Source organism: Zalophus californianus, chromosome 13 (assembly GCF_009762305.2).
Source record: "Zalophus californianus isolate mZalCal1 chromosome 13, mZalCal1.pri.v2, whole genome shotgun sequence".
Taxonomy (NCBI): Eukaryota; Metazoa; Chordata; class Mammalia; order Carnivora; family Otariidae; genus Zalophus; species Zalophus californianus.
The window spans coordinates 8,310,968-8,328,893 of record NC_045607.1 but is presented as its reverse complement, the minus strand read 5'-3'; the positions used below and the strand labels follow the sequence as shown (position 1 = coordinate 8,328,893).

General features: G+C 49.7%; 2 protein-coding genes across 8 annotated transcripts in view; both read left to right on the top strand.

The window, feature by feature from the left end:
* Nucleotides 1–12,459, top strand: part of RALGPS1 (Ral GEF with PH domain and SH3 binding motif 1) — a 227,364-nt gene extending 214,905 nt beyond the window's left edge. For all 5 annotated transcript variants that reach the window (XR_003523545.2, XM_027614312.2, XM_027614311.2 and 2 more), the window contains 4 exons: nt 986–1,078; nt 1,248–1,353; nt 4,047–4,138; nt 7,816–12,459. Coding sequence is in view for 4 of the 5 variants with exons in the window: in XM_027614312.2 (XP_027470113.1) it covers nt 986–1,078; nt 1,248–1,353; nt 4,047–4,138; nt 7,816–7,845 (321 nt within the window). In the remaining variant the exon portion in view is untranslated. The remainder of the gene's footprint in view (nt 1–985; nt 1,079–1,247; nt 1,354–4,046; nt 4,139–7,815) is intronic.
* A 1,291-nt stretch (nt 12,460–13,750) lies between these two features.
* Nucleotides 13,751–17,926, top strand: part of GARNL3 (GTPase activating Rap/RanGAP domain like 3) — a 141,852-nt gene continuing 137,676 nt past the window's right edge. Inside the window, exon 1 of one of the 3 annotated variants that reach the window (XM_027614301.2) lies at nt 13,751–13,923. Coding sequence is in view for 1 of the 3 variants with exons in the window: in XM_027614300.2 (XP_027470101.1) it covers nt 14,498–14,589 (92 nt within the window). In the remaining 2 variants the exon portion in view is untranslated. Of the gene's footprint in view, nt 13,924–14,444; nt 14,590–17,926 lie in introns of those variants that run through there. The other 2 variants (XM_035723671.1, XM_027614300.2) reach the window with 2 other exon arrangements.

The window sequence follows — 17,926 nt, the reverse complement described above, 5'->3', positions numbered from 1 at the left end:
CTGAGCCAGGGCGAGACAGTGTCCCACTAGCAGAGTTTTCCCAAATGCTGGTTGGCCCAGTGGTGAGTGATGAAATCAGTCCAGTGGGTCATGACCGGTATTTGTGAGCAGAATAGAATAGAATGGAAAATGTCAGTGTTCCATATAATAAAGGTAAGTATTGTTTCATGAAACTTCTTCCAGTTCGACATGTATGTGCATGTGTGTTACACACACGTGTGGGTGTCATCAAACACGTCTGAAAGCTAGTGCTTTCACTATGGCCAGCGCTGGGGCCCCATCCGGCACGGAGAGGGGTCCTGTCGGCTGTGATGCAGAACGGTCTGCCTCGCTACACTCAACCTTGTTCCCTTCAGGAGAGGATTCTTGCTTCGCCTTTGCAAACCAAAAGGCTCGTCGAAGTGATTTTCCCTAAACCAAGGAGCAGAGCCCCCTGAAGAGAAAATCCCAGGCTTCTCACCTAGAGAAACAGAAAGAATACCTATAGCTCTGCCCTGTTGGCTTTTCCCCCTTCTAACCCTACAGACTTCCCATGTGCTGCCATTCAGTCTCAGCCCGAGCACCCCAGTGCTGATACTATGGTTCGCCTAGGCTGTGGTTTAGCATGTCTGTGTTTTAAACATGTTTTTCCCCAGGACCTTCTTGGACCCAAGTCACCTGAACACATAGAAATTAAGCCTTGACACTGCCTTAAACAAGGTGAAAAAAATGAAAGGCTCTCGGAGTAAAGGAGCCAGAGAGAGGAGGCCGGGCTCAGGGCTCAGAGCTCAGAGGCACTGATGTGGAGGGTCTCCCTCCTCCAGGCCCGGGGTGGAAATGACATTGATGCGTGAAGGGCCGGGAAGAGATGAGGCCTGCACTGGCCTTGATTGGGAGGGAGGGGACACCATTCCAGCCACGTGACCGGGTCTGTAATCGGGCAGGGAGGGGGGACTCCACCCCCACCACGTGCAGCGTTGCCACTCTGCCTCCCCTTCCTCTGTAGCTGTCCTCATGGACCAGGTACTGGGTCATACTCTCGGGATCCACCCTCCTGTACTACGGAGCCAAGTCCTTGCGGGGCACAGACAGAAAACACGTAAGTCCCATGAAAGGACTCTCCATGCTGGGACTTCAGGTAGGGTGACCTGGCGGGGGGCGGAGGGGGGAGGAAAGCAGGGGAGGTGGCGAGGGTGGGAAGGCCCAGCTCAGCTTCCTCGGGGAATGGAGGGCATGGGCCTCCTGGTTATACTGTTGTTCTTCCCCAGTATAAATCCACACCCGGCAAAAAAGTCTCTGTCGTGGGCTGGATGGTGCAGCTGCCTGACGACCCCGAGCACCCCGATATCTTCCAGCTGAATAACCCCGACAAAGGTAAGCAGCAGGCCCGGTGCTGGGTGCCCATGACTTCTACCTTGTTTTCCTCTTCTGCTAAATGTATATTTTGAAACCGTAAGAACTTTGGGGGCTGCTGCTTTCCCTTTGCTTTAGGTTGTGATCAGAGGGTCCCCACACTAGTCCGTGAATACCGCTTCATTTGTGGTCAGTGTGTCCACTGGGCATGGCACGTGGCTGCAGGAACCCTTTTGTGGCCTCATCTGTGGCTACTGGGGCTCATCACCTTTGAAGCCGTAGACTCAGGGTCTTGGAATAAATAATATAATGCTGCATAAGGCATGGACCATGTGGCTGGGAGGGTCTTGGGTTTTGGGAGATTTCAGGGGCACCCCTGACATTACCTGTGCCATGAGACTCTCACAGTATCCTGGTCCAAGGCCAAATCAGAGAAGAGCCCTTTTATAGAAGCCCCAACTTTAACTTGTCTGGTCATCTCCCATTTCCTCCTGGTTCCATCCCTCCCCCATGACCACGATGGATGGAAGGAGAGGTTCTGGGTGCCATCTTGTCCACGAGCCCTATTTGCATTGACGTTCGGAATAGGCCATGCTATCAAAGAAATGGAAATCAGAACCACAATGAGGTATCACCTCACACCTATCAGAATGCTAAAATCAAAAAGACAAGAAGTAACAAGTGTTGGTGAGGATGTGGAGAAAAAGGAACCCTTGCATTGTTTGTGGGAATCTAAATTGGTGTAGCCACTGTGGAAAAGAATATGGAGGTTCCTCAGAAAATTAAAAATAGGAACACCATATGATCCAATAATTCCATTATTGAGTAATTACCCAAAGAAAATGAAAACACTAATCCAAAAAGTTATTCACCCTTATGTTTATTATATTATTTATAATGGAAGCAACCTAAGTGTCCTTTGATAGATGAATGGATAAGGGAGACGTGACACACACATACACACACACACGCCATAAAAATTTTACACAGCCATAAAAAAAATGAGATCATGCCCATTGTGACAATATAGATGCACCTAGAGGGTATTATGCCAAGGAAAATAAGTCACACTGAGAAAGACAAATGTGATATGATTTCACTCATATGTGGAATCTAAAAACAACAACAACCAAAACCAAATGAATAAACAAACAAAAAGCAGAATCAGACCTATAAATATAGAGGACAAACTGATGGTTTCTAGAGGGGAGGGGATGGGGGGGATGGACAAAATGGGTGAAGGTGAATGGGAGATACAGACTTCCAGTAATGGAATGAGTAAGTCCTAGGAATATAGTCAATGATATTTTAAATAGAGTTGTATGGTGATCATAGTCACTACACTGTGGTGAGCACAGCATAATGTATAAACTTGTTGAATCACTGTGTTGTACACCTGAAACTAATGTAACATTTTGTGTCAATTATACTAAAAAAAAATAGAAAAAGAAAAAGAATAGCTCATGCTTGTCTTCCTGGTAGCCCATGTCACATGACAAAACCCCAAAATACCGGGGTCTTGGGTTCTAGCCAGGCAAAGTCACTGGGCCTGTCAGGTCTCCAAGCATCTTTACATCTTCTCAGGAATCTTCTAGTGCAAGGTTCATGTACATACAAATCACCTGAGGAACTTGTAAAATTTCAGGTTTGGGTTCAGTAGATCTGGGCTGGAGCCCAGGCTTCTGCATTTCTAACAAGCTCCCAGGTAATGCAGATGATGCTGCAATAGAGAGACCACAGGGTTCTAGTGTTGTTAGCTGGGAAGTCGAGAAACAGGAAACCTCCAGGGGCCCAGGGACTGGAGAAGAGAGGAGCCAAGTTCTCTGCTCCACGTCTGAGTGATTGAATCCACACACAGCTACACACTCGTCATAGCATGTCCCGATCTGGTCACCCCTGGAATTTCTCCCTCAAGGTCCAGGCCTGGATTAGAAGTGGTTTCTTGGGGAAGTAAAGGCTGTGCCTACACAAGCTTGACTTGGGGACCATATGGCCACGGAGACCACAGGCCACTCTTGGGCCTTAGCCCACAGGAAAGCACTGTCCCCAAGCGGAGGGAAATACGACACAGAGGGTGGCAGGGTCTGTGGATAGAATTCAAGGGGTCTGTGAACTCGAGTGGGAAAAAAGAAAATTGCATCTTTGTTTTCTGTGGCCTCTCACCACCTTTATTTACGAGTATTAAACTACTAGAATGTTCACAACACTGTGATTTTATGTCCAAGAGAAACCACAGAAATTTTCCTGTCACATATAGTTGCAGATTTCTCAGAGTGGCATTTCTGCTCATCTCTCTGGAATTACAGTACAGTGTCAGACCTGCCCCTAGATCTTGTTACTGGTGCATAGAGAAGCACACCTAGAACTGTATCACTCAAGTGTTTTTTAGTAGTTTGATAACTGCATTTTGGTGGTATTGATCTCCTTTGTATTTTATTTTATGCGTTTTGAAAATGTTATTCTGAGAAGGGTCCACAGCCTCACCAGAGTCAAATGCACCATGGCCCCAAAAATGGTTAAGAGCCCGGGTCCACAGAGACAGCCCAGAGGCAGCAGAGGTTCTGCCCCTGCAAGCCCCAAGCTTACCTTGGACTGCTCCTGATCTTCCTTGGTTTAGTTAACCTAAGTTCATGTTTATCTTCATGTCCCAGTCACAGGCAGACCCTCCCATGAGACCCTCCCTCTTCCTAACCAATGGTTTCTCTGCCCGTCAGGCAATGTTTACAAGTTCCAGACTGGTTCCCGGTTTCATGCAATACTGTGGCACAAGCATTTGGATGATGCATGTAAAAGCAACAGGCCTCAGGTAAAGTCACTGAAACCGTGCATGTCTCTGGAAATATCCTCTCCCCATCCTAGGGACTAAGAGTCCATAGAAAACAGGACTCCGTCCTTCCCTCAGAGCCTATCAGCTGTGCTCCCAGGCACCGTCTTTTGAGCAACCTTTTCTCCATGAGACAGGGCACCCTCTGCTCAGCTTAGAACTAAACCTGGCTCCAGACCAGAACTGTGAATCTGGTCCCTGTGTCTTTCCCACTAAGACATCCATCAGGCACAGTGTGGTGGCAGGTGCAAGATCGCCCCAAGGATCAGGATATAGCATCCATTTAAACCATGTCCCCCAAAAGCTGATTCGTGGGCGTACTCCAGACTGACAATAGGGCCTCCCTGCCCCACAACCCCTAGGAATAATACTATTTGCTAATATTGAGAGCCAAACATGGCTGGTCCTCAGTGTATCTGAGCCAGCAGGACCTCCGATCTGTGCCCTGCCCAGGACCAGGCATTATGGGAAATGCTTTACATGCCAGAATTGGCCAAATCCTCCCAACACCCCTGTGAGGCATATTTCTCTTACTGTCTCCATTTTATGCTGAGGACACTGAGGCTCAGAGAGTGGCAGGCACTTGTTCAAGGTGCCAAGGTTAATGAGATCTAACCCCGGTCGGCTGGCCACCAAAGTCTATACTTGCCCCTAGCTCCCCCGCCTCGCACTTCCCAGAGGGCCCCAAACTCGCTCAGCCTCCTGCATCGAGCTAAAGTCCTGGAGCGCAGCCTCGGCTGTCAGACTGCTGAGAGGCATGGCTGCTTCAGCCCTCAGCACCCGGTGGGGCAGGCTGGACGTTCCTGTGCCTGGGAGTCAGCATTTGGCTGCTGGTGCCAGGACTGGCGTTCCTCTCCCTAAGCTTCCCGCTGCACGTTCTCCAGGGATCAGCCAGAAGAGGGCACTGTGGAGTGGGTCCCTCTCCACCTGGGGACCCAGCAAGCGCCAGAAATTGAGAGTAGGCTATGGCAGCTTCTGGTGGGTAGCAGCTGGGAGGCACCAGCTCTGAGCTGTGAGGGGGGCCTCAGCAAAGGCTGGCACACACCAGGCATTTGGGTCGGGGAGGATGCTAGTGACAGCACAGTCACGGACTTCTGGGCCCCTCCGAGTGGTTCTCGGAGATCAGAGGGAGGTCTCGGTTTGGTCCTAATCAGGATTTTCATCTGTAACATCACATGAGAACATACGTGACAAGCTGGTCAGGTTATAGATGATGGGAAGCTAGAAAGCACAATTAGTAAAAAGTTCTCAACAAACTAAAACAGGAAAGACTGAAAAAAGGAAAATGTGAGTTACCACAGAAAAGCTCAAAATAAACTGTATTTGAGTCGCTTTACTCACCCATCTGCCTGCTAGGAATTTGTCCTGGTGATAGACTCACACATGTCCACAAAGGTGTGTGGTTAATGTTCACTGCAGGGGCACCTGGCTGGTTCGGTCAGGTAAGCGCACGACTCTTGATCTCAGCTCAAGTCTTGATCTCAGGGTCATGAGTTCAAGCCCCTTTGGTGTGAAGGCTACTTAAAAAAATGTTCACTGCAGCATTGCCCTTGATAGAGAAAACTAGAAACCTCTGTGACCGTCAGTAAATCCCTATTGTGTGACTCCTGGTAGTGATTAGAAGGACAGAAGCAGATCTGTGTATGGTACCCTGAAAGGGGGTCCAAGATATAAGTAAAAAGCAAAGTATAGGGGCGCCTGGCTGGCTCAGTCGGTAGAACATGCAACTCTTGATCTCGGGGTCATGAGTTTGAGCCCCAACGTTGGGCACAGAGATTACTTTAAAAAATTACAAAATTTTAAAAAGCAAAGTAAGGGTGATCTCGTTTGTATTAAAATACATAAGCATATTTATAATATGTATGTTTGCCTCTGTATATAAAATTCCTAAAGTGATATACAGCAGGTAGCAGGAAACTGGGTCAAACCCATTTGGCAGAGCAGGTGTTTGGTCAGAAGAACAAATAGATTGAATTTCATGGATGGCAAATGGGGTATGCCATGGCAAAGTTTTGCAACTTTTAAGTATTTTTGTCCAATTTTTAGACCTAAGCGAGAGGGACCTTTTTTTTTTTTACGTTTTTTTCCCCTTCCATTTCAAATTTACTTTCAACCACGTATTCTGCTCTGTGCTGTATGTGATCATAAAAAGTTGGCTGATTCAACCACGTATTCTGCTCTGTGCTGTATGTGATCATAAAAAGTTGGCAACAGCTAACTCTTCCAAGCAGATTAGTTAAATAAAGCACAGCACATCCCTGTGATGGCATGCAGGGGCTGCAGTGAAAGAAATCACAGAAATGCATCTACTCCCATGGAAAATCTCAGTGACTGGGATTAGTTTTCTTTTTGGTAGATTTGCACTTCTTAAAATTGTTTGTACTAACACCGAATACGCTTAAACCTTATTGATAATATGTGTAAGGTGTAAACCGCAGCGGAAAAAACCACACCCAGCTCCTTGCCCACACAGCCTAAGGGCAGGACCTCCCTGGGTCTCAGAACACCTCCCTCCCCCAGGGGCCTCTTCCTAATTCTGGGTCCCACCCACCTGCCTGCACCTCCTAACCACTCTCCTGATTTATTTACTGTTCCTTTAAAGTGTTAGCATGTGTATTTGATTCCTTAATGTATTGTCTGGGGTACATTTTTAAAAACATTTTTAAAAAATAGGACCATAACTGGATATTTTCTTCTGTGACTTGCTTTTCTCCTACAGTGTGTTCCCGAGATTCATCTATGTCAATGTGTGTAGCTGTCATTCATGTATTTGTACTGATATTTTTTTTATTAATTCTTCTGGCAGTGATCCCAGGAATAATTTCCTGCTTTTTGCTATTTTGAACAGTGCTGCTGTGACCATTCTTATAACTATCTCCTGGTGCAAGGAGATGCATTTTTTCCCAATTCATCACTTTGACCAAATTGACACTAAGATGGATTAGTTTTTGATGAAATTGCTTCGCATCAAATCTCCTGGAACCCTATAGCAGAGCCGGGTGGGGGAGCCTGGGGCTGGGGGCACCCTGGGAGAGGTGAGGGAGAGGGAAGGGAGAGGGAAGCACCCTGACCCTGGGCTGGTGGTCACCCCAGGAAAGGTCTCCCCAGCAAAGGGATCATGTCCTGGGGACACAGCTCTGGGAAGGCTTTAGGGTTCCCAGCGTCCTGGTCGCTCCTCCTGGTGCTCCCTCTTGTCAGTTCCTGCCACCCCCTCACCACCCACCCCTGCCCGCTGGTTTCCCTTCCAGAGGCTCATGCCCATTCCTGCAGAATTTGCCTCCTCTCCGTTCCAAGTGCAGTTTTATTTTGCCACCAGCCTAGTGAACAAGAGAGCGTGGGCTCCGAGGCCGTGGCCTGCCATTTACTCGAAGTGGGCTTCCCCTCTCTAAGCCTCAGGGTCCTCATCTTTGTCACGGGGACACTTCCCAAACCTGCCTCCTGGGGTGTCGTGAGGACTAAAGGACACGATGATGTCAAGTGCCTGGCACACAGCGACCACTTGACAAACAGCGGCCGTGTTTCTTGCCAGGCCCTCTTACCCACCCACCCCGCTCATTCGCAGACTCACTGGGAAAGACCTGATCCCTTCCCTTAGGGGCACCCTTCGTCCCATTCCGAAAGGTTGGAACTTTGACAAGAGGCTGAGCTTTCTCTTCCAGGTACCTGCAAACCTTATGTCATTTGAGTAAGTCTCTGCAGGACTTGGCGTGACTTCAGAGGCTTCTGGGAGCCCAGCCTGGGACTGGTGGCAAAGCGCACGTCCTGGGCACAGGCTTTTGGCCAGGATGCTGGGTGACTCACGGCCGGACTCAAGGGGACTTGGCCTGTGGCCTCACAGTCCAGAGGGCTCCGCCAGTGCAGGGTCCACCTGCCAATCCCCAGCGACTCTCATGACACTCATTCTTCAGCACCACCCCGCAGGGCCATGGTTGGGCCCCAGACTGTGCACCCCACCCTCCCTCTCTGGGCCCTCATCCGTCCACCAGCCGCTGCTTCGACTAGAGAGCATCCGGCCCACGTTGGGTCTCCCGTGCTTTCTCCTGCACAAGAGTGGACAGTGTTAACCTGCATGAGGGGCCAGAGAGAAGGAACAGGCTATGGAGTTGGCTTTTTATACCCCAAGTGCATGGGGTCGCTCGCCCACAGGGCTGCCTCAGATTTTCTACAACCCCCAAAGCGTCCTCTGCGTGTGCGTGCCGTATACGTGTGCGTGCGAGCGAGTGTGAACTCTTCATGAAACATGCATTTTGGCACAAGACTTGTGACATCACACCCTTCATTCGCTTTGAGGCCCTGCTTTAATCTGACGTGATAGCCTTGTCCACTGAGGAAGGTCAGAGTGAGAGCCCAGATTCCTCCTATGTTAAGGGTTCCTTGCATTCTTTTACTGTAAACAAACAATGCCTTAAATTGTGTCTTGTTTTCTGTTCCAATGGGTGCTATTCATCTGGAAGGCCTGCTCTCTGGGCCCCCCGGGTCCCTTCCAGGCCTTGTTGCTGTTAGCTCTTCTGAGACAGGACCCGGCTTCAGGACTGTGGACTGGGCTGGCCTGCTTGCTCCCTCCTACCCCTCTCCTGCAGGGTCTGAAAGCCCGTGTCTTCTTCCCCTCCACCCCAGCCCCAGACCATGCCAGAGAGGGAAGTCATGACACTTTCTCCCAACTTCCTAGGAAGCACCCAGAGGCTGCCATGCTCATGCACAGAAGCCGCTGTGCACCAGCCCCTCCTGCGGGCCAAGGCTTTGCTCCCATCATTTACTGCCAGGGCGGGGCCCGCTGGGATTCCTGGTTCCACCGGGGAGCTGAGTGACACTGAGGCCTTAAGCTCCCCCAGTCTTGCCCCCAAACGCAGTCACCAGCAAGCTCTCCACATCCAAGTCCAAGGCCACAATTGTTGACGACCATGGTGACAAGAGAGCAAAGCCCTGGGGAGTGAATGGTCCCAGCTCTGCATTCAGTTAAGCACTCTTCACATGGACAATGTCCTTGATCTGTCACTGTCTTTTAAGTGGCTTTTATTTTGCACAAATACATCTTTATTCAAAACAAAGAATAAAAGTTAGCTTTATTTATGGTAGCTTTATCACCATAGCTTCTCTCCCTCCCTCCCTCTCTAATCTGGGTGTCCGAATTCTGAGAAGGAAACCCTGAAAGGGTTTTCTGAATTCCTGGGTCCTTGTTGCTGTCATGGTTTCCGAGCTCACACTGATCAGACATCAAATCACTCTTCGGAGTTTCTGGGCAAGATGCTTCAAAACAACATCTTCACCAGTGAAGTGTGATAGGTGAATTTTAAAACTACCAAAGGACCCACCACTGTATTTTGATCAAACGGTGACAACTTTCCTGAAAATTCCAACGAATTGGTGAGGAAAGTAGTTGCCGTCAGGTCCTTATTTTATGGTCGAGGCTTAATGTGCTCAGCAGCTAACCCTCCAAAGGAGCAAAATCTAGAATACTTTTGTGCCAGGAGAAGCTCCAGGTGGTGGTATAGTTGGTGCCATCCAATCTTGGCCGTGAGTGCTCTGCACACCCATGCACAGCTGGGGGGCTGGATGCTCGCACCCAGTTCACACCAATGACTACTCAAATGGGCATCCAGAGGCCGAATGAAAACACCAAACACTCCAACACCTCTCACCAGAACCATGCAGTGTTAACACTTTAACCTACACTGATCTGATTCTACCTGTTAATATTTTTTGAAGTCTTAAGTTCAGAGGAAAGTGCAAGACTGGAAGGAAAATCAGCTACTTATTTTCCTTGGGTTTCTCCACTTCTCAACTGTCCTGGCTCTTCTTGCATGAAATACTATAGATGCCAATCCAAGAACCTCAGAATTTCAGGCTCCCTTCAGTCAGTGCATTTTTTGCCCTTTACACATTTTTCTTATCTTTTGCAAAAATTTTCTTCTGAGCTGAACTTGAGATAGCACAATTGCAATTCTTTTCAAAATGCAAAATGTTTAGTCTTCTCACTGATTGAGGCTGATCCCATATCCCCTCCTAGAAACATTCTTAGCTAGGACTCTTGAAGAATCTGCTTAGACCTTGTTGGCAAAGGCCTTTAGAGCTGGTAAGAACCTCGAATGTACCAGAAGGGTCCTGGAGACAGGCCGAAAGATGCTGGGCTGTCCTAGATGGGACGTGGGGCCAAGCATTTAAGTGCTGATTATCTTCCCGCCATTGGTTTGTCCCTCAAACAGCGGGTGAGGAGGCCCTCAGGCTGGCACAGAGAAGGCCAGGTACAAACCCCAAAAGGGAGAAGTCCATGGGTGGATTCTCACCCTGGGGGGAAGCATTTCTGGTTTTCGCGCTTTGACTGTCCATAATGCACCGTTTGTGAAACCATCAAAGGTGATATGTCTTGCATGCATATGCTGGTTGTTGGTTTTAAGTTTTTTTTTTTTTTCTTTTGAGCGAACAGATAATGGTGCCCCAAAATGAAAATTACAGAATTCTGTCTACAAAATCGTGGAATAGGTAGTTGGTATCATTATGATGCCCCAAGAGCCTCATGCACCTCTCCCTGGGAATAATTTTTGCCCCTCTCAGTTGGAACATGTTTTGTAACTCAAGATCAGCCAAGTGAATTCTGACAACTGAAATGCTTCATGGAGGATTGATTCAGTGGGGAGCAGTAGAAATAGTGTTCTGAGTGTGCCAGTGAGAGAGTGCAGCCTCCCTTTCCTTCCCTGAAGACACCCATTCATCAACCTTTCTCGCAATGGAACCTAAACAGGAAGATACTTGAAGGCCTTCTGTTTAGGAAAGAACTCACTCTCTCTTGCCAACTGAATTTATAAAGCATTTTTTTTCCTTACCAAGATGGCCAGTATTTCTTTCATCATCTTCCTCTGCCACCTCCCAAGCCCAAGACATGTATCTTTTAGGATACCATTTTACAAGTGGAAAACGATCCATGAAAATGGGAAGCCTTTCGCAAGCGGGTCTGATTTCATTCAACAGGTGGGGTCTACAGCTCTGCACCCACATTACTAATGCTTGTAACAGGGTGAACATTGCTAAAAACACAACCTAACTTATTTTGCGTGACTTCATAAATGGCTTTAACCAGCCTCACATCATACTGACATGTTGTGTGATTTCATGTTTTAAATAGAAAAAAAAAAAACTACACGAGTCCCCTGGAAATAACATTCTCTGTGCAAAATCACCCATTCATGCATTCATTCGTTCGTTCATTCATGACTCCAGTAAGTGCTTCCTGTGTGCCAGGCTCTACCCGGGATATATTGTAAATGGCTGAGGACAAGCAGAGTTGATCCTTGCCCTCGTGGAGCTGACCACACTCAACGAACAAATAATCCTCACCATGGCATTCTCCTCCGGCAAGACCCTGCCTCTCTCCTAACACTGGGTAGAAACCCTGTGCACATTCTCCGGAAAGGTTTCAAAACGCTCCCCAGACTGAATAGCCTCTTGATCGGTGAGTTCAGTTGCAAAGAGAACTAGATGCAGTCGCTGTCCTAGAGGCTGGTTGTCGCAGAACACCCAGGCACAGAGCTTTGGTCGGGCATGCTGTGGAGGACTCTGAGATGGAATGAGAGAGTAGGGTCAGAATGTTCACAGTATTTACTCCAGAGGCTTTTTTAGTTTTAATTTCAATGCTAAATGCAAGTACAGCATGAGCAAGAGCTGCATTTTCACGGGTGTTGAGAACTTGTACCATGGACCACCTTAGAGTCCTGTGCTGCACAAGGGTGGGTACGCTGGGGGCAGCCCCAAAATCCCTGTTTGCAGCAGCAACGCGAAGGATCATCTGTCCGTTCTATAATTGTTCTTCTCTTTACCCATTTCTGAACGACTGTGACCATTCGGTAATGAAATATTAGTAATTAATTTATTAGTATGGTATAATCTTTAATAAATTTCGTGCCAAAATGCATGGTTTTTCACTTAGCATTCAAAATGTTGTGTAGAGAGTAGTTTTCAATTTCTTATGTATTCCTCAAAGTAAGTTGAAAATCAGTTTCTACATTTTAATTTGTTTCTTGTTAAATCTGTTGCACTCTCCTGGGCTGTCTTTTTTTTCCAGCAGATCCCCCCCCCCCCCCGCATGCAGTTGTGTGAGGACTTTCTCTAATTCTTGTGAACTGTCTCACCCACAATAACCACTGAACATCAGCCCTCAGTGGGATTCTTTAGATTTTTGGTGAAGTATTTTGTTACCTCAGTCTTGTATCAAGTTGCTGTATTTTTCAGCTTGTTACACTGATAATTGTTTCACTAATTAAATACTTTAATGTACAAACATCTTTGTTTACTTTGAAATTAAATGTGTTTTCCAATGAACATTGCTCAATTTATTATTCACGTGCATTCACTTAGTAAACCATTGCTGTGCCAGATACAGAGATCAAGGAGATCTAGGGCACTCAGAGCCCAGCTTAGAGGTTACTAGAACATAAATGACATATGGGAGCAATGCTTTCAGGAAGGGACAGAGTCAGTGCTTTGGGCACTCAGGGAGGGAGATGGAGGATCTGGGGAGGAGACCGGGGCATTTGGAGATTCATTTCAGAGACTGCTGAACACATGGAGGGCGGGGGAGGCAGGAAGACAGAAAGGAGAAGGAGCAAGATGAAGTTGGGGGAAGCAGCCAACCGAGTCTCACTGAATAAAGGATTTGGGGGAGTAATGGGATCCAGGTCTGAAAAGATATGTTGGGGGAGTTCAAGATGTTAGGCAAAAACCAGAAACCCACTCTAGTTTGCTTAAGAAAAGGGGGACCGTCTTACAAGCCTGTCTCATGGAAATGCACGGAAGGACGAAGGTGGAGTCTCAAGGGGCTGGAAGAAGTGGAAAGCTTCCTACCTTTCTCTCTCTCCTTCATTCTCTCTCCAGACTGGCTTCTCTGCTGGAATGTGCAGCAGCAAAGAAGTCCAGGCATTACAGTGAAAGCCCTGGGAAAGTCATGAGGGAGTGTGTGCCAGTTACAGGATCCAAATTGATCATGGGAGCCCCGGCCCTGCTTGCCTCAGTTTTCCCAGCTAGTGCAATGGCTGATGTTCCAAGCACAAGCTCCCACACACACCCCTGAGGCTCTGGTCCACCACCCCAGCAGAGCCACACCTCCCTACAAGTCCTGCTTGCTGAGGGGCCCTAACTTACCTCCTCCTCACGATTTAGATGGCACAGTGACCCCCAACTTTACCCAGGTAGGGACGCTGCCCTCAGCCCCGGTGCTGTGCTCAAGGGCTCTGAGACGGATGCATTTGACTTGGGGAGTAGGCGAGGAGGGTGAGGTGCGGCGGTTGTCACACAGCTGGAAAGAGTACATCACATCCAGTCAAGACTTGAACCCACGACTGCAAAACTCCAGCCCCTCATTGTCACTGCGTCAGGCGCCACAAATGGCCACCAGGAGACAGCAGTACTTCCACTTAATGGATGGAGAGATCCGCGAGCTAACGCAGACTACGGTAAAATGCCTATTTAGCCTTGAGGGCAGGTATCCTACCCCTGCGCATCGCCCTCCCGGGCGCAGGTGAGGGGGTGTGGGCGGATCCGTGTGGTGGGCGGGGCTTGGGGGAACGCGGGCTGTGGGCGGAGCCCTGTCCGAGCTGGGCTGAAGGCAGCCGTGGTGAGCCGGCCCTTATACTGGGGGCTTTAGAGAGAGAAGAGGGCTCCGTGCCTGTGGACGGGACACGGGGAACGGCGGCCCCCAGAGGGACGCTGCTACGTTAGAAACGGCCAGGAGGCACTGAGGTGTGGGGGGACGACGCTCGAGGGAGCTGACGCTTTGGGTGAGGGAAGGGGCCGCGCGGGAGCTCAGTAGGGGAGGGGTAGGTGGGCGGGGCCTGGGTCTGTGCTGAGGGACTAGGAGCGGGAGGGGCGTGGCCTCGGGCCCGACCGCGCTGAGGACAGGGTGGGCGTTTTGGGTGTCTGGGCCTGACGGAGGTGAGGAGAGCCCACCGCCGACCCGGTGGGGCTGGCATGTGGAGGGCGTGGCTGGAGCTAGGGGCTGGGGCGGGACCTTGACCCAGCTGAGGAGCGCGGGGAGGGCTGGGGCTGAAGTTCTGAGCGGGGCTGGGGCTGAAGTTCGGAGCGGGGGTGGGGGCGGGGCCTAGGCCTGGTAGAAGAGCACGGGGTGCGCGGAGCTGAAGTTCGGGGCGGGGGTGGGGCGGGGTCTGGACCCAGGTGCGGGGCAAGGAGTGGGCTGGGCTGAAGTTCGGGGTGGGGCTGGGGCGGGGCCTGGGACCGGCGGTGGCGAGCGGGGCGGGGCATGGGTTGCGGCGTGCGAGCCGAGCGGCCGGCCGAGCCCCGCCGAGGCCCGAGCCCACCCGAGTGCGCCCGAGCCTGCGGCCCCCGCCCGGGGCGATGGAGCCGGAGCCCGGCGGGGCGGCCGCTGCGCTTCTGCGGCAGAAGAGGGCGGCGCTGCGGCGCAGGGGGTGCAGCTTCGAGAGCCCCAGGTACCGCGGCCCGGGAGGGGTGCGGCCGGGAGGGGCGGAAGCGGGAAGCCGGCCACGTGGTGGGTGGGGGGCGGTCTGGGGGGACCGAGGGCTGCGAGGCAGCGGCGCGGGAAGGGGTCTTGGGGCGGGGGCCTGAGGGGATCCGGCGAGGAGCCAGGGCCGAGCGGCCCGGGGTCGAAGAGGGGGGCTGGGCCGCCCGAGCGGCAGGTGCGGGAGGGGGTCGCCCCAGAGAAGAACGAGAGAGAACGTCGGGAACCCAGAACGGACGAGACGCCCCCAAAGCGTCGGTGCTGAGGCAGGCCCCTAGCGGAGCCGGGCTCCGGGCGGATTTCGGGCTGTGGAGAATGTGCCGTGCCGCCTCTTGTAAATGCTCAAGGACAAGGTCGGGAGATAGCCCCCGAAGTCCCAGGGAGGTCTGCCTCCTGCGGGAGCCTTTCTGCGCTGCCCCAGGACCCAGGCCAGCTCCAGCCTCCCCAGCCTGGCTCCGCAGGTAACGCACACCTGCTGCCTCACAGCCCCGCCCATCCTGGCGCGGTGTGGTCCCCCCAACACGCCGGGCCCTGGGGCCCCTCTGACCCGCCGACGGCTTTCCTCTGCGGGGGCAGCCCTTGCGCATCCCGGCCCCCCTCGTTTGGCCGAGGAACTCTCCTGAAACTGTCCTGTTTGGGTTTCCTCTCCCTGGAACCTTGCTCCACAGACACGCCTTCCACCCGCTCTGCTCTGCCAGACCCATTCTCTCAGCGGGCATTTTCTTAACTCCGAGGGCCCCCTCCCGCTCCAGCCTTGCTAAAGTCGGCCCTGCCTTTTTCCAGCGCCCCCCCCCCCATGACTGCAGTAGCCTCCCCACCAGATTTTCTGTCTTTATTCTTCCACCTCTCAAATCCATATCCTCACTGGCCGCTGGAGGGGTCTTGGCACGACCCGCCTCTCCAGGAGCTCGCCATGTCTCACAGCAGTGATGGGGGACAAAGAGAGCAGGTGGGATTCTGGCCCTCACTGAGGTCGAAAAGGAGAATCAGCAGCTAGGCTGACAAACCAGGATCCTCAATATGCGGTGGGAGGCCCTTGCACTGTTCGCCTCACCCTTAGTGCCCCAGCCCCCAGCAGTACTGATGAGAGTGTAAGCCTCATCAGGGCAGGGACCACCCCGGTCCTGTTCACACTGCTCTGTCCGCAGAGCCTGCCCCAGGCCTGGCCCACACAGACACTTACTATCTCTTGAATGAATAAATGCCTGACCAGCTGGTAATTCTTTCCCTATGCTGTGCTTTTCCTCATCTGTGCCTTTACTCCTATCATGCTCTTTGCTCTACTTAAAAGAGTCTTTTTGGCTAACACCTGTCCCCTCTTCCTCTGGGAAGTCTTCCCTAAACCCCAGGCTGAGCTCTGTGCTGTATCAGTAATCTCTGTATATATTTGCTATTCCATGTACCACTGTGTGTAATTACCTGGATAATACATCTCCTGCACTAGACTGGGAGAACCAGGCAAATAGGTTCTCTGTCCTGTTGCTGCTTACACTTGCTGCTGGAGCACAGCGGATGGGAAAAAAATGTACCAAGGGATGAGGCTGAAGAGATGAGCCAAAAGCTGAATCCAGGCCTGAGGTAGAACATTTAGGTCAGTGCTGTCCAAACAGAACTTTCCACAATGATGGAAACATTCTATTATCTGTGCAGTGGGATACCGAAGCCACTAGCCACCTGTGGCTCTTGAGCACTGTTGAAATATGGCTGGTGCAACTAAGGAACTGAATTTTAAATTTTATTTGACTTTAAATTAAATAGCCACATGTGACCAGTGGTTATGATATTGGATAGCGCCAGTTTAGAAAATTTTTCTCTGCCTCCAACTTCTCACTTTTACCACCCATCCTTTGTCTCTATGACCTCCCACCTGAAAGATGAAATGACTTCTCCAGAGGTTTTCTTCTCAAAACTCCATGGTAATATCGTATAAACCTTAGAAATAATGCTTACCAGGTTTCTGGTTATAAAAACAACTTATGTTTGTTGCAAGACAATTTAAGCTTTTTTTTTTAAAGATTTTATTTATTTGACAGACAGAGAGTACAAGCAGGGGGAGCGGCAGGCAGACGGAGAGGGAGAAGCAGGCTTCCCGCTGAGCAAGGAGCCTAACACGGGGCTTGATCCCAGGACCCTGGGATCATGACCTGGGCCGAAAGCGTCTGCTTAACCAACTGAGCCACCCAGACAGCCCATTAACCCATTTTTTATTATCAAACTTGCCGTGCATTACCAGTTTTCACTTTTACTAAGTCACATCAAATCTGTGTGCATTAGTCTGTGTATAAAGAGGTAATCATTTCCTTAAGATAAGTTCATAGAAGTGATGGAAATGATTGGATCTAAGAAAAGGGACATTTTAAAGGCTTTTGAAGCATAATGCCAGATGGCCCACCAGGAGGTCATACCAGTTGACAGTTCTCCCAAGAGCCTATAAATGTGCCTGTTTTTTCCACCCACAATGCAAGGCATTATCATTTATAAATATTTGCTAAAATGGTCCATTTCTTTGGTAGCGAGGTGAAACTTTTCTCTCATTTATAATTTGTATTTCTTTTGAAAATGAGATCGATTTGCATGTACTTTGTCCATTTTTCCTTTGGAATGTTTATCTTTTCCTTATTGAATTGAAGCACTTTTTATTTATTAAGGAAATTAATTTTTGTGGTCAAATATGTAGCACATTTCTTAAAGTTAATTATTTGCCTTTTAACTTTGTTTACAGTGTTTTTTGATAGTTTTTACTGTTTTTTTAAAAATTAGTCAAATCTATTTATTCCTTCTGTTTATGCTTAATTAGAAAATAATTTCCTAACCTGAAACAGATCAATGTTCATCTACAATTTCTTATTTTTGTTGCTTTAAAAAAATTCCTCTTTAATCCATTAATCCAGATTACCTCACTTTTAAGGGAACCTATTAACAGCTGTCTTGTATTGGGTTGGCATAATGGACAGTTAGGGCCAGGAGAAGAAAAATCACCTGTGAACAATCTTAACTATACAAGTGGGGAGGTCCCTACAGCTGATCTGTTCCAGAAAGACCAGGGTGGGAATGGGGTGTATGGATGCTCAGAAAGTTCTGCAGGTAATTCTGACAGACAACCAGGGATGAGAGCCTCAGCCTCACTTGTGGGCATGCTGCCAGATTTGCCTCCCTTACTACAAAGTCCTCAATTACTTCTCATTTCCTGTTGTGTCAAGTTTAAATGCGACCATCTCATGTGTAGGGCCTTTCAGAATCTGGTTTAACCATATTTACTCAATTATGTTGACATCAGGAAAAAACGTCATGACTTTCAGAATGGCAAC